General features: G+C 57.3%; 1 protein-coding gene across 1 annotated transcript in view; it reads right to left on the bottom strand.

Annotated features, from left to right (window-relative positions):
• The window catches only part of Ube2o (ubiquitin-conjugating enzyme E2O), a gene marked incomplete at its 5' end in the record, with an annotated part of 58,351 nt that continues 48,196 nt past the window's right edge, over positions 1-10,155 (bottom strand). The window contains 14 exon segments of the mRNA XM_013506022.1: positions 1-2,091; positions 2,204-2,261; positions 2,338-2,541; positions 3,869-4,005; positions 4,280-4,976; positions 5,874-5,963; positions 6,604-6,732; positions 6,835-6,947; positions 7,175-7,329; positions 7,736-8,208; positions 8,457-8,607; positions 8,745-8,854; positions 9,243-9,386; positions 10,059-10,122. Coding sequence (XP_013361476.1) covers positions 1,421-2,091; positions 2,204-2,261; positions 2,338-2,541; positions 3,869-4,005; positions 4,280-4,976; positions 5,874-5,963; positions 6,604-6,732; positions 6,835-6,947; positions 7,175-7,329; positions 7,736-8,208; positions 8,457-8,607; positions 8,745-8,854; positions 9,243-9,386; positions 10,059-10,122 — 3,196 coding nt within the window.

The following is a 10,155-nucleotide window of genomic DNA, read 5'->3' as shown; positions in this document are numbered from 1 at the left end:
TGCAAGTAAAAAAATGTTTAATCACACAGCACTTTATACAGGTATCGTAAGCAGTAGGCATTCACATCTCCATATGAACGACGCACAGCCCCCAGGCACTCTGATGTGTCTCTAGATAGCCAGTCTGGGTGCCGGGGAGTCCTGCGGTGTGTGGTCCAGCTCCGTCCTTCCCCAGGCTCTGCTGCCCGGGTGGTCCTGGCACAGTACAGGTGTGGAGCCCACTTAAGGCTGACAAGACGAATCATGCTTTGGCTTTTTTTTTTGTCTTTTTTTTTTCTATTAAGAGTTAATATCTTTGCTTTTGAGTTTTCTCCAACCTTAAATATTACATACATACACCAGAAATTACATAGCTGCAATGTGCTCAACAGCATTCTCTTAACCTGGAGCTTCACATTATCAAAAGCCTAGAAAACTTGTAAACCTCTGCGCCTGTCTCTGGGTAGGAGATTGGGGTGCGGGTGAGCTCCTGCTGCTACTGCCTGCCTCCCTCTCTGGACTGAGCCTGTCTCCCTCTTTGGACCGAGGCCTCAGGGCTACCAAGGCCTCGCTCTCATTCTGCAGAGGGCTGAGCCACTGGCTGGGAGAGGCCCTAGTGCTTGCCTGGCCCTGCTCCCGCCTCCTTGCTGGAGAGCAGACTGGACGGGGAGCAGAGGTCTATGAAGTCCCCACAGGCACGGCCTGGGCCAGAACTGCTGGTGCCCCAGCAGCTGTGGATGGGAAAAGCAAGCGAGGCACCTGCAGCTGCTTTTCCCAGAAGCTTCTTGTCCTCGACTCCACGTTGGTGTGAGCGCCACCACCTCTCCCGGGTGTCGCCCTGAACCTAGCCTGCTCCTGACCTCTTGTAGAGAGCAAGTTCAATAGGCCTAAGGGTTATAATGCGGCAAACAGGCCAGAGCTGGAAGTCAGCGATAGCAGCTACAGCTCCCATGGGATAGTGTTCACGCCGGGGGACCGAGGAGTCCCAGTGGTGGCGGCAGCCGGGATGTGGGGACGCTACAGTCCAACTGCAGAGGATAAAAGGGACCAGGGACACTGCAGGAGCAGCCCATACTTCATGCAAGGCACATCCACTCTCCTGCCCATCTGCAGGGCCCCGGAACACCCCACCTCTGACCTGAGAAAAGGACAGCAAGGGAGCAAGTGTTGGGACATTCTGCCTGGGGTGACAAGCAGAAAATCGCAACTGGGTTCCGGTTTTCTTTGCCACAGGGGACCTGCCTGTTCAAAGACTGTTTCGGAACAGAAACGCAGCATCTTGGGACACTTCTTGCACTTCAGCATCAAACTTGCCTTGGGGAGAAGGGGGCAGTGGGAAGCTCGCACTGGGGACGGGCCAGGAAGAGAGGTTCCGGGGAGGGAGTGAGCAGGCAGCGGCTGGCCTCTCCTGCCGTGACGCTCCTTCCTTGAGGGCTGGTGGCTACTTGTCCTCTGTGCTTTCGGGCATGCCTGCCTCTAGCAGGGCGGCCCGGAACTGTGTCAGGACACCCCTGATGCTCTTGATGAAACCCTTAGAGAGTGGAAAGAGGGGAAAGCCGATGTCGGGGTAGCCGCTCTTCTCAGGCAAGAAGCTCCGGTAGCTCTTTCTCCGCTTCTTTGGTTTGACGCTGGGTGGTGTGGATGCATCAGGCGCCAGCTCCGAAGTCTGATCTGTGCGGCCCCTGCTAGCTGAGGCCGGGCCCTGGGCGCCCCCCTCTGAGTCTGAGCCCTGGGAAGCCTCTCCCAGGGCCACTCCACCATCCTCAGGTTCTTCTCGGCCAGAGTCTGAGAGCTCGGCCACAGCAGGTGGCTCTGGCGAGCTGCTGTCCTTGGTGACCCCATTGGGCAGCGCCTGGGCCCTCTCTAACAGGGCGTGGGTTTCCAACCAGGACTCGATGCGGTTCACCAGCCGCCAGCCACCACTGCTGAAGTGCTGCCGGATCTCCTGCTCGAAGACCTCGGGGGGCCGCCGAACCAACTGCGTCATGGACTGCACCACACGGATCAGCGCCATCTCATTGTAGCAGCGACTGTTCTCATAGCCTTCCTGTAGGCCCCGGTCACTGTCGAAGCCAGCTTCGTTGTAGTAAGGTTCATTCACCAGGATCAGACCTGTGGGGAGGACACCTTCCTCAGTGGTAGGGGAAGTCCATTGGGGTGGGTCTGACCTCCACCCCAAGGGCCAGACTCCCAGCCAGCATGACTTCGCCTGGCCCAGCCGTACCTTGGATGGAGATGAGCACCTGGAGTAGGCTGGATTTACTCGTCCACCTCTCTGTCCCCTGAAACACACATAGTGCCATTAAGTATGTTCCAGACAGACCCTCACCCCAGCCAGGGCACTGGTGCCTCACTTACCTTTCCAATCCAGGTGCCCAGGAGGCTGACGCACACTTTCCCATTGTCGTACAGGTTGGGGTTCAGGCGGCCACTACACTGGGAGAGGTAGCAAAAGTGGGGGGGCACAGCCGGGTAGATGTTGGGGAGCTGGATGTCAAACAGGTAGAGGCCGTCCTCGTAGGGGGTTCGAGTGGGGCCCTTGATTAGAGCTGAGAAGAGGTCCTAGAAGGGAGAGAGGGCACAGCTGGCATGCCGGGGCACTGTGCGATGCAGTGGGGGGAGCACCGCCCTGGCTCTCCAGACACCACCAGCAACAGAGGCGCTAATGTAAACATCTGCGCTAGAGGCAGAGGCAGGGTATTCTCAACCAGAGGATGGCACTGAGGATCTGGATTCCAGGGCACGTGCTGGGAGACCACAAGGTTGGTAGTTTCAAGAGCTGGCTCATGGCATGTGGGTTCTGGGCATGTGTGTGAGTGCCAGCACGCACCATGACTGCCAGAGCAACGGCTGGGGGGCGTGGGTGAGGGGCAAGAAGAGATGGAGCGGGTGAAGCACTAGCTGGAGCAACGCAATCCCCTCAGGTATGCTGGAACCTGTGCCACCCTGAGATTTGGAGAAAACGGTAACGAAATATACAGCTCCCTTCACCCCTCAGCAGAGCTGAGACTGGCTGTGATTTTCCAAAGGAATTTTACCAAAACCCAAGAGAAACAGAAGTGTTATTATGGACCTCCTGGCCATGTGGCTGTCGGAGCGGGGCCCTTTGCCCCTACTCTCACGATCTCTCCTCTTTTTTTCTTTCTGGCTCCTTCCAGAACAAGGCCCAAGCTGAGCCCTGAACTCAAACTCTACGTCTGGCATGGGCCTGGCTCACAGCAGAGGCCGAGGAGGGGTTGTTCAGTAGGCTGTCCCCCGTCTGTTCCTCACACTGCCTTCCCTGACAGGGCTGAAGAATGCTGGATCCTGGCCACAAACAGGGGAACAGGAAATGGAACATGCTATTCTGTAGCCAGAGGAACCAGCTGAGCCAACATGAACACCAAGGGCAGGTCTCACCAACTACCACATGAAGAAAAGCAAGCAAACTACAGGTGCCACACGATTTGTGTAACTAAATCGTACAAAACACTATTTGCTATGGTGATACACAGAATATAAAACTATCTTTAAAAAGGTCATCTGAAAGGATATCCACCAATGTCAGGTCCTCTGGGAATTGAGAAAGGGCCTCCGATTTTAGGGGAAAAAGGAGGCCCAAGGGTTGGCTAAGGACAACTGGAGCTCTTTCTGAAGTTCTGATTTTTCTGAAAGAGCAGACTTGGGTAATTATATAATTAATTTTAAGCTAATTTTTAAAGAAAGAGGAAAGAACCACCTCAGGCCATGGGTCTGCGTAACTCGAGTTAGCCCTCATTTGACAGAACTGTTCCCTCCCTGTCCAAGAGGGCAGTGAGCGGCTGCTGGCAGGTGCCGGTCAGCTCTGAAGATCCAGGCGCCCAAGGCTGGTGGTGTGTCAGGCCCTGCCATGCCCCGCCAGCCCACTTGCCATTCTGTCCTCGAAAGTCTTGACCATGATGCCATCAGGCAGTGAGGTAGCCAGCAGTGCCATCTCCTTCCGCACTGTGCTGAAGAACTTCTTGGCTTCTGGAGGCTGGAACTCAATTTTCTTAAACGAATGATTTGCTGGAGGGGGAAAAGAGAAGCATCAGTCCCTCCTTGGAGGCTCTGACAGCTCCACCTGCAAAGCTGACTGTACCTCGGAAGCAGGGCATGGTAGGGCAGCTGCCTGGTGCGTGTCCAGCCAGGGGAATAAACCCAGGGACCTCCTTCCCACTGCTCCTGAACAGGACACTACTTGTCCCCTGGGGCAGGAGTAGGGGCCAAGCCATATGTGTTTACAAAACCAGAAGCCCTGCAGCAGGTAGGGCGAGATACAGGCAGGAGAGGGCCCACTCACAAGGTGCAAACTCCAGCACCGAGAAGACCTCGCCTTTGGCGCTGGTGAAGGTGACGCCGGGCTTGCCACCACACTGCTGGCAGAGCACAGGGGTCTCACTGGGCCATTCAGCCTTCACTGGCGACTGCCCCTCAGGCTTGTCCTCCTTGCGCTCTGTGTCGGGTGCTGCCTCCATCTTCTCCTCCTCTGCGATGGCCACATTGTCCAGGGTCTTCTTGAGGTTCTCCTGCAGCTTCTTGATGTCGTCCAGAAACTTCTTCTCTCTGGTGGGCTTCTCAGGCTCCACGGTGGGGGAGGTGGGGGAGCCCGTCAGCAGCTGCTCCACGGTCATGTTCTTGAGGCTCTCCAGGATCTTGATGGCCTCCTTCAGCTCTCGGAAACTCTTGGGGGGCCCATCCTTGCCAGCCTTCTCCATCAGCCCTGCCATGGGGGCGGCCATGGCTACAGCGCCCTGGATGGCAGCGGTGGCAGCCTCTTCACTGATCACCACTCCCTTGTCCTCCTCAGGAGCTGGCGGCTGCTCAGTGGGCAGGATGGGGGGCTCCTCTATTTTGGGGTGCTCATCCTCCACCAGCCCATTGTCTGTCTCCCAGCTGTCGCTGTCATCCTCCCACTCGTCTGAAGACGCCCCACTGGTGCTGCCTTCCACTGAATCATAGTCTGACTCTTCGATCTCAGACTCGATGTTGTACAAGTGCTAGGGGCAAAAGACAAAGCAGTGGTAACTCAGACAGGAAGGCTGCCCCTCACTGAGGAGTTCTGAGGACCCTATCCTCACAGGTGATGGTGACTCCCTCAGGCCTTGGTGACACCACTCTACCTTTCCCCCTTTCCTGCTCTCAGCTTTCCAGCTTGAGCCTCCCTGCACCAGGGAGCCCCCAAGTCTCTGAAAGGGGTCCTCCGCCTATCCCTCCTTCCCCTGGGCAGGACCCAGGGACCCAGAGCCCCAGTTTACAGCCCACCCAGATTCCTCCCCACTCTGTGCACTTGGTCGGCACCTGCCCAAGGCTGAGGGGCCTGAGGGGAAATCTTAGCAAATCCAGCCTACTGCGAAGACTCAGGGCAGCTGCTGATGCCCTAGGACAGCTTTTGCGGCTGTGGCAGGAGCTGGGACCATGTAGTAGAGGGAAGTGTGGGAGGGCTGGCCGTGACATGATGTTTCCCCTGAGTGGGGTCAGGATGGGGGAAAACAAGGCATTCCTTGCCCCACCTGGCCCACCAGCCATACCTGCAACTGACCCTGCCAAGCCCAGAGAGGAGAGCGGGGCTGTGTGGTTGGCTAAAGCAGGGGCCAGAATGGGGGTCAGCTCTTCTCTCCTTTGCTTGTTTGTTAAAGTTTTCCTAGAAGTGCTGGTAGGAAAGTCCCTATCACCTAGGAGTAACCTGCATTTTCTCAATACAGTAAGTTCCAAATCTAAGAGAAGCCAGGAAGTTTGAGAACACTTCCATACACCTGGGGATGTGGGGTGCCTCTGTCTCTTCCCCTGGGGCTCCATGGGTAACGACCAGAAAGCCTCTCAACAGCCTTAAGGATGGAAGAGAGGCTGGAGCTCCCAGCAAGGCCATGAGCCCAGCGGTCTTGCCAGAGCCTTACCTGGGGCAGGATGATGGTCTTTGAGTTGTCAGCCCACACCACCTCCACCTTGCTGCTGACGTCCACGCGGGCCACCTGACCCACTGACGGCTGCTGGCCAAAGGGGACACAGTTAAGGGGGCAGTTCTCTGGGAGGGGCAGAGGCCAGAGCACCCCTGACGGAGCCCGGAAGTGGGCGGCAAGGAATGAGGCTGTGAGGACTGTGGGACATGAGCACCTGCAGGAGACGACCCAGGTCTGGGGCCCTCTCGCGCCAACTCAGTGCTCAGTCACTGAGCAGTGAGTGCTCAGCACGGCTCCTCCCAAGCCCCGCTGACTCCTCCTCACCAGCGCTCTGGCCTCTCCAGGCTTCTCCTCCTCCTCCCCAGCCTGCAGGTCCCGCCGCCTGACTCTCGCTCCAAATCTGCATGGACTCTGCCCAACCCCACCCAATGTTCTCGCTCCTTCTTCAACACCCAGCTCAGGCTCTACCTCCCAAGCCTCGTCCGTGCTCGGATGAGGACTTAACACTCACATGACTTGTGACACTGAGCTTAGCTCCTCCAAAACACACAACCAGCAGGGCTCAGGAAGCCCACATGCTACAGGTGTCAGGGCTGAGGAGCACCTGGGACACTGAGCCCAAAGGACTTTCAGGTCTTGTCTTCTGCAGCCATCTGGTGGCTCCATCAGGGACTGCAGCTGCTTGCAGGGTAGGGAAAAATGATGCAGAATTCGAACCAGGGTGTACCTCATCCTCCTTGTGTGGAGCCCCATCCTCAGTGTTGCCAATCCGAATGACAATGTCAGTTGTGCGGAAACGAAAGTCAGGGTGGTCAGCAATGTCGTAAACGCTCACATCTTCCTCTTCTCCAATGAGCTGTAGCACAGGATGGGCTGTCGTGAGCCAGGGACCCTCACAGGACCCTCATGGGACTGCCAGAGCCCACCTGAAGGAAGAGCAGGGGCCACACACACTCACCTCCACGTCGTCCCCGCTCGGCCGCAGCTTGAACCACTTTACCATACAGGTGCGGCCAAGGTGGTCCCCCGACTGCACCACACCATAGACAGCAGGGTCTGGACAGCTCTGAACTGGGGAACCAGAGGGGATACTACTAGCGCAGGAGCCCTGGCAGTGCTCATTTCCCACGCACCACAACTCAGCACTGAGTTGTCAAGGCCTCCCTCCCGCCCTTGACAGGGCAGCCTCCTCCTTGGCCTTGTTCTAGCTCTAACCTGAGAGCCCTCGCACATCCCTCCTGGTACCCCCAGGCTCTCACGGGCAGCTGCCCCACTGGCCACCCTGGGGCTGGTACTACCTCGCTTGTCCACCACAAAGTCCCCAGGGCAGAATTCGTTGTTGTCCAGGTGGTGCACAGGAAAGAGGTCGTTGGAGCGGATGTTGCACTCCACGGAGCCGTCCTGCCACATCACGTCGGCTGAGGTCATTGTGGTCACCACCTCCACTGCCACCCTGCCAGGTGCAGGCCAGTGAGAGGCCATACAATTCCTCCAGGGGAAGGGCTGGGGACCACTCTCCCTTCCCCCTCCCTGAGGCCTGGAACTCGAAGCACCGAATCCCTGGTGGCCAGGCAAGAGCCGAGGTGCGCGCAGAGCTCCCATTCTAAAGCTGCACGCTCTCCTCTGGGGCACAGACACGTTTAGGAGACCCAGGCCTGGCCCAGGCTTCGGCCACCACCCCACTTCCATACCATGTCAGACCCCTCTTTCGTCGGCCAGGCCTGCCCTGGGCGCTGCCCGCCATGGCAGGTGCGGTCCCTCAGCTGCTACCAGGCTTGCAGACCTCGTATGCTCCTGCACAGCCATGTGTGTGCCCGTGGAACCCCCGCTCCATCTCAGGCTGGGCACTCTGGATTTACCTGTCTCCTGGCTTGAAGTCACGAGTGATCTTATTCTTCTTCCTCTTGTGCTTTCGTTTTAGGTTCTTGATGGACAAGGGGATGCTCTTTTTGCGACTTGTGCCGCTGCCGCTCTGGGAGGAGGTGGTGGAGCTGGCGGAGGAGGTCACGGAGCTGGTGTCATCAGTGTCATCAGCAGCCTCATCATCGGCGTCCTGCTCTGCCGAGTGCAGCCCATCATCTCCACCCTCCTTCAGCAGGAAGGGCGGGAGTGGCTGGCCGGCCTCATGGGGCTCCTCGGGACCTTCATCCTGCATCTCCACCGGGCTGGCAGACCCGTCAGGTAGCTCCTCTGGGCTAGCAGACCCCGTTTCACTCTTGGCCTTGGCGTCACCTTTCTTGTCTGGGTCTTCCATAGAATGGTCCCTGGGACACTGGGTGTCCGGGGAGCAAGACATGATCCTCACAACCTGCTTCTTCAACAGGCGCTTTACCTGCAAGGGCAGAGGCCAGGCTGCTGTGAGGAGCAGCAGGCAGTAGCCCTGCCCTGCCCATGGGACACCCAGGCTGGCTTGGCCCCAGGCTCGTGGTCTGGGGCGACAACAGCTCGACACACCTAAGTGGCCAGCAAGGGTCCTCAGGACAGCCCCCAAGACTTAAAGCAAAGACTATTCTTCCTGGCCATGGAAATGGGCCCTGGTCAGTTCCTCAAGTGCCTGCCGACCCCAGCCCAAGGACATACCTTCTTGGCCATAGAGCCCTCCCCCTGGGCGCAGTGTTTTTCTGGACATTCCCAGGCAATCCTGGCTGGCTCTACCTTGGCTGGGAAGACATACAGACAGCGCTCTCCCAGCTGCCGCTGAGCATGGTCAAAGCATCCAAGACGCTTCACCCTGGAGGGGAGAAGCAGGGGCTGGGCTGGGCTTCGAGAGGCCAGTGTGTTCCCGGCCCTCTGTGCACCTACAGCCGGGGGGGCCCAGGGCCTGGTCCCAGATGTGGCCATGGGACTGCAGGAGTGGGGCATACTCACCTGCCTAGATTTTCCTGAGTGATGACAGAGGGTGGGGGGCTGACGCTGTCTGTGCCCCCTGGACAGAAACTCTTGGTAATCCATGTGACTTTCAGCTCCACAACCTGCACCTGAGGATGATAGGTGGGATAGGTCACAGTTGAGGCAGGTTCTTACTGGACATTTTTTTTTCCTCGGTGATACTGGGGATTGAACCCATGGCATTCTCTGTAACCTGCTGTTCAGATCCCTTTGACCTCTAGGGCAGGAAAGCGGACCTTCATGGTAGCACCCTGTGCAGACATGCACTACCCACCCTCTTGCTGAGCCTGTGCAGGCAGGTGGGGGTATTAGCCTACAGGCCACTCCATGACCAGACCCCAGGCTACCTTTACCTAAAGCCCTTCAAGTCCAACAGGGTCCAGGTGCTTGAGCAGCAGGTCAAAAAGGGGCAGAAGCTCAGCTCCAGAGAGTGGAGGTCAAGGATGCCACCCTTACCCCTGCCCACTCCCTACCTACCTCCTCTACCACCACCCGGAACTTGCTCTTGGTGCTGAGCACAGGCTTGACCCCTGACAACCACTGGACACTGGAGAAGATCTTGGCAGGGCCGATGAGCACCTGGCCCGGGTAGAAGCCGTAGGAATCGTCAAAGAAGAGACCCTGCAGGATTTAGGGCCGGAGGAAAGTCCTGATGAGCGAGGCCTCCTCAGGTGACAGTGCTCCCTGTACCTGCTCCCCGCCAGCCCTCACTTAATTAACTATACATGCACACCAGTCACCCAGGGACCTTGTTAAGCTGCAGCCACAGATGTGCTCTGGCTTTCTAACAAGCTCTCATCAATACCAACACTGCTGGTCAAGGGTTACACGTTCAGTTCTGGAGAGCAAGTCCCCAAGCCTGTTTGTTTAATTAGAGACCCTGCAGTATAAACTGTTAGGACTTTGTGCCGATACGTCCTCCTATACTAAGTCATTCTACACATCCCCAAACAGAGACTTTACATCCTGATTTTATTTTTGGTACTAGGAATCGAACTCAGGACCCTGCACTTGCCAAACAGGTGTTTGTGCTGCTGAGCTAGCTCTATGACCTCAGAGACTTTACAGGATGAGATGAAATGCGTAACTGCAAAAAAAAAGTTCTAATACTCTCTGCCCAAGCCCAAACTTCCAGACAGTCTGGTGCACACCCGCCCCTTTGCCGGGAATCCACTTTGCTTGGCCTGGGTCAGCTCCGAGCTCTCTGCCGAGAAGTTCTCCTTCCTATGCAGCCAAAGGAGCCAGGGGAGGGCACCTCCCCTTGGAGAAGCTGGCCTGGCAGAGCTCACGTACCGAGTCACTAACGTGTGGGCAGACATCATACAGCTTGGCACCATCTTCTGTGTTCATAGAGCACCTGAAACAGTGAACAGAGACTTGGTCTTCACCA

Source organism: Chinchilla lanigera, unplaced genomic scaffold (assembly GCF_000276665.1).
Source record: "Chinchilla lanigera isolate Chin_1 unplaced genomic scaffold, ChiLan1.0 scaffold00105, whole genome shotgun sequence".
NCBI classification, from domain to species: domain Eukaryota; kingdom Metazoa; phylum Chordata; class Mammalia; order Rodentia; family Chinchillidae; genus Chinchilla; species Chinchilla lanigera.
This window is presented reverse-complemented; position numbering and strand designations above follow the sequence as displayed.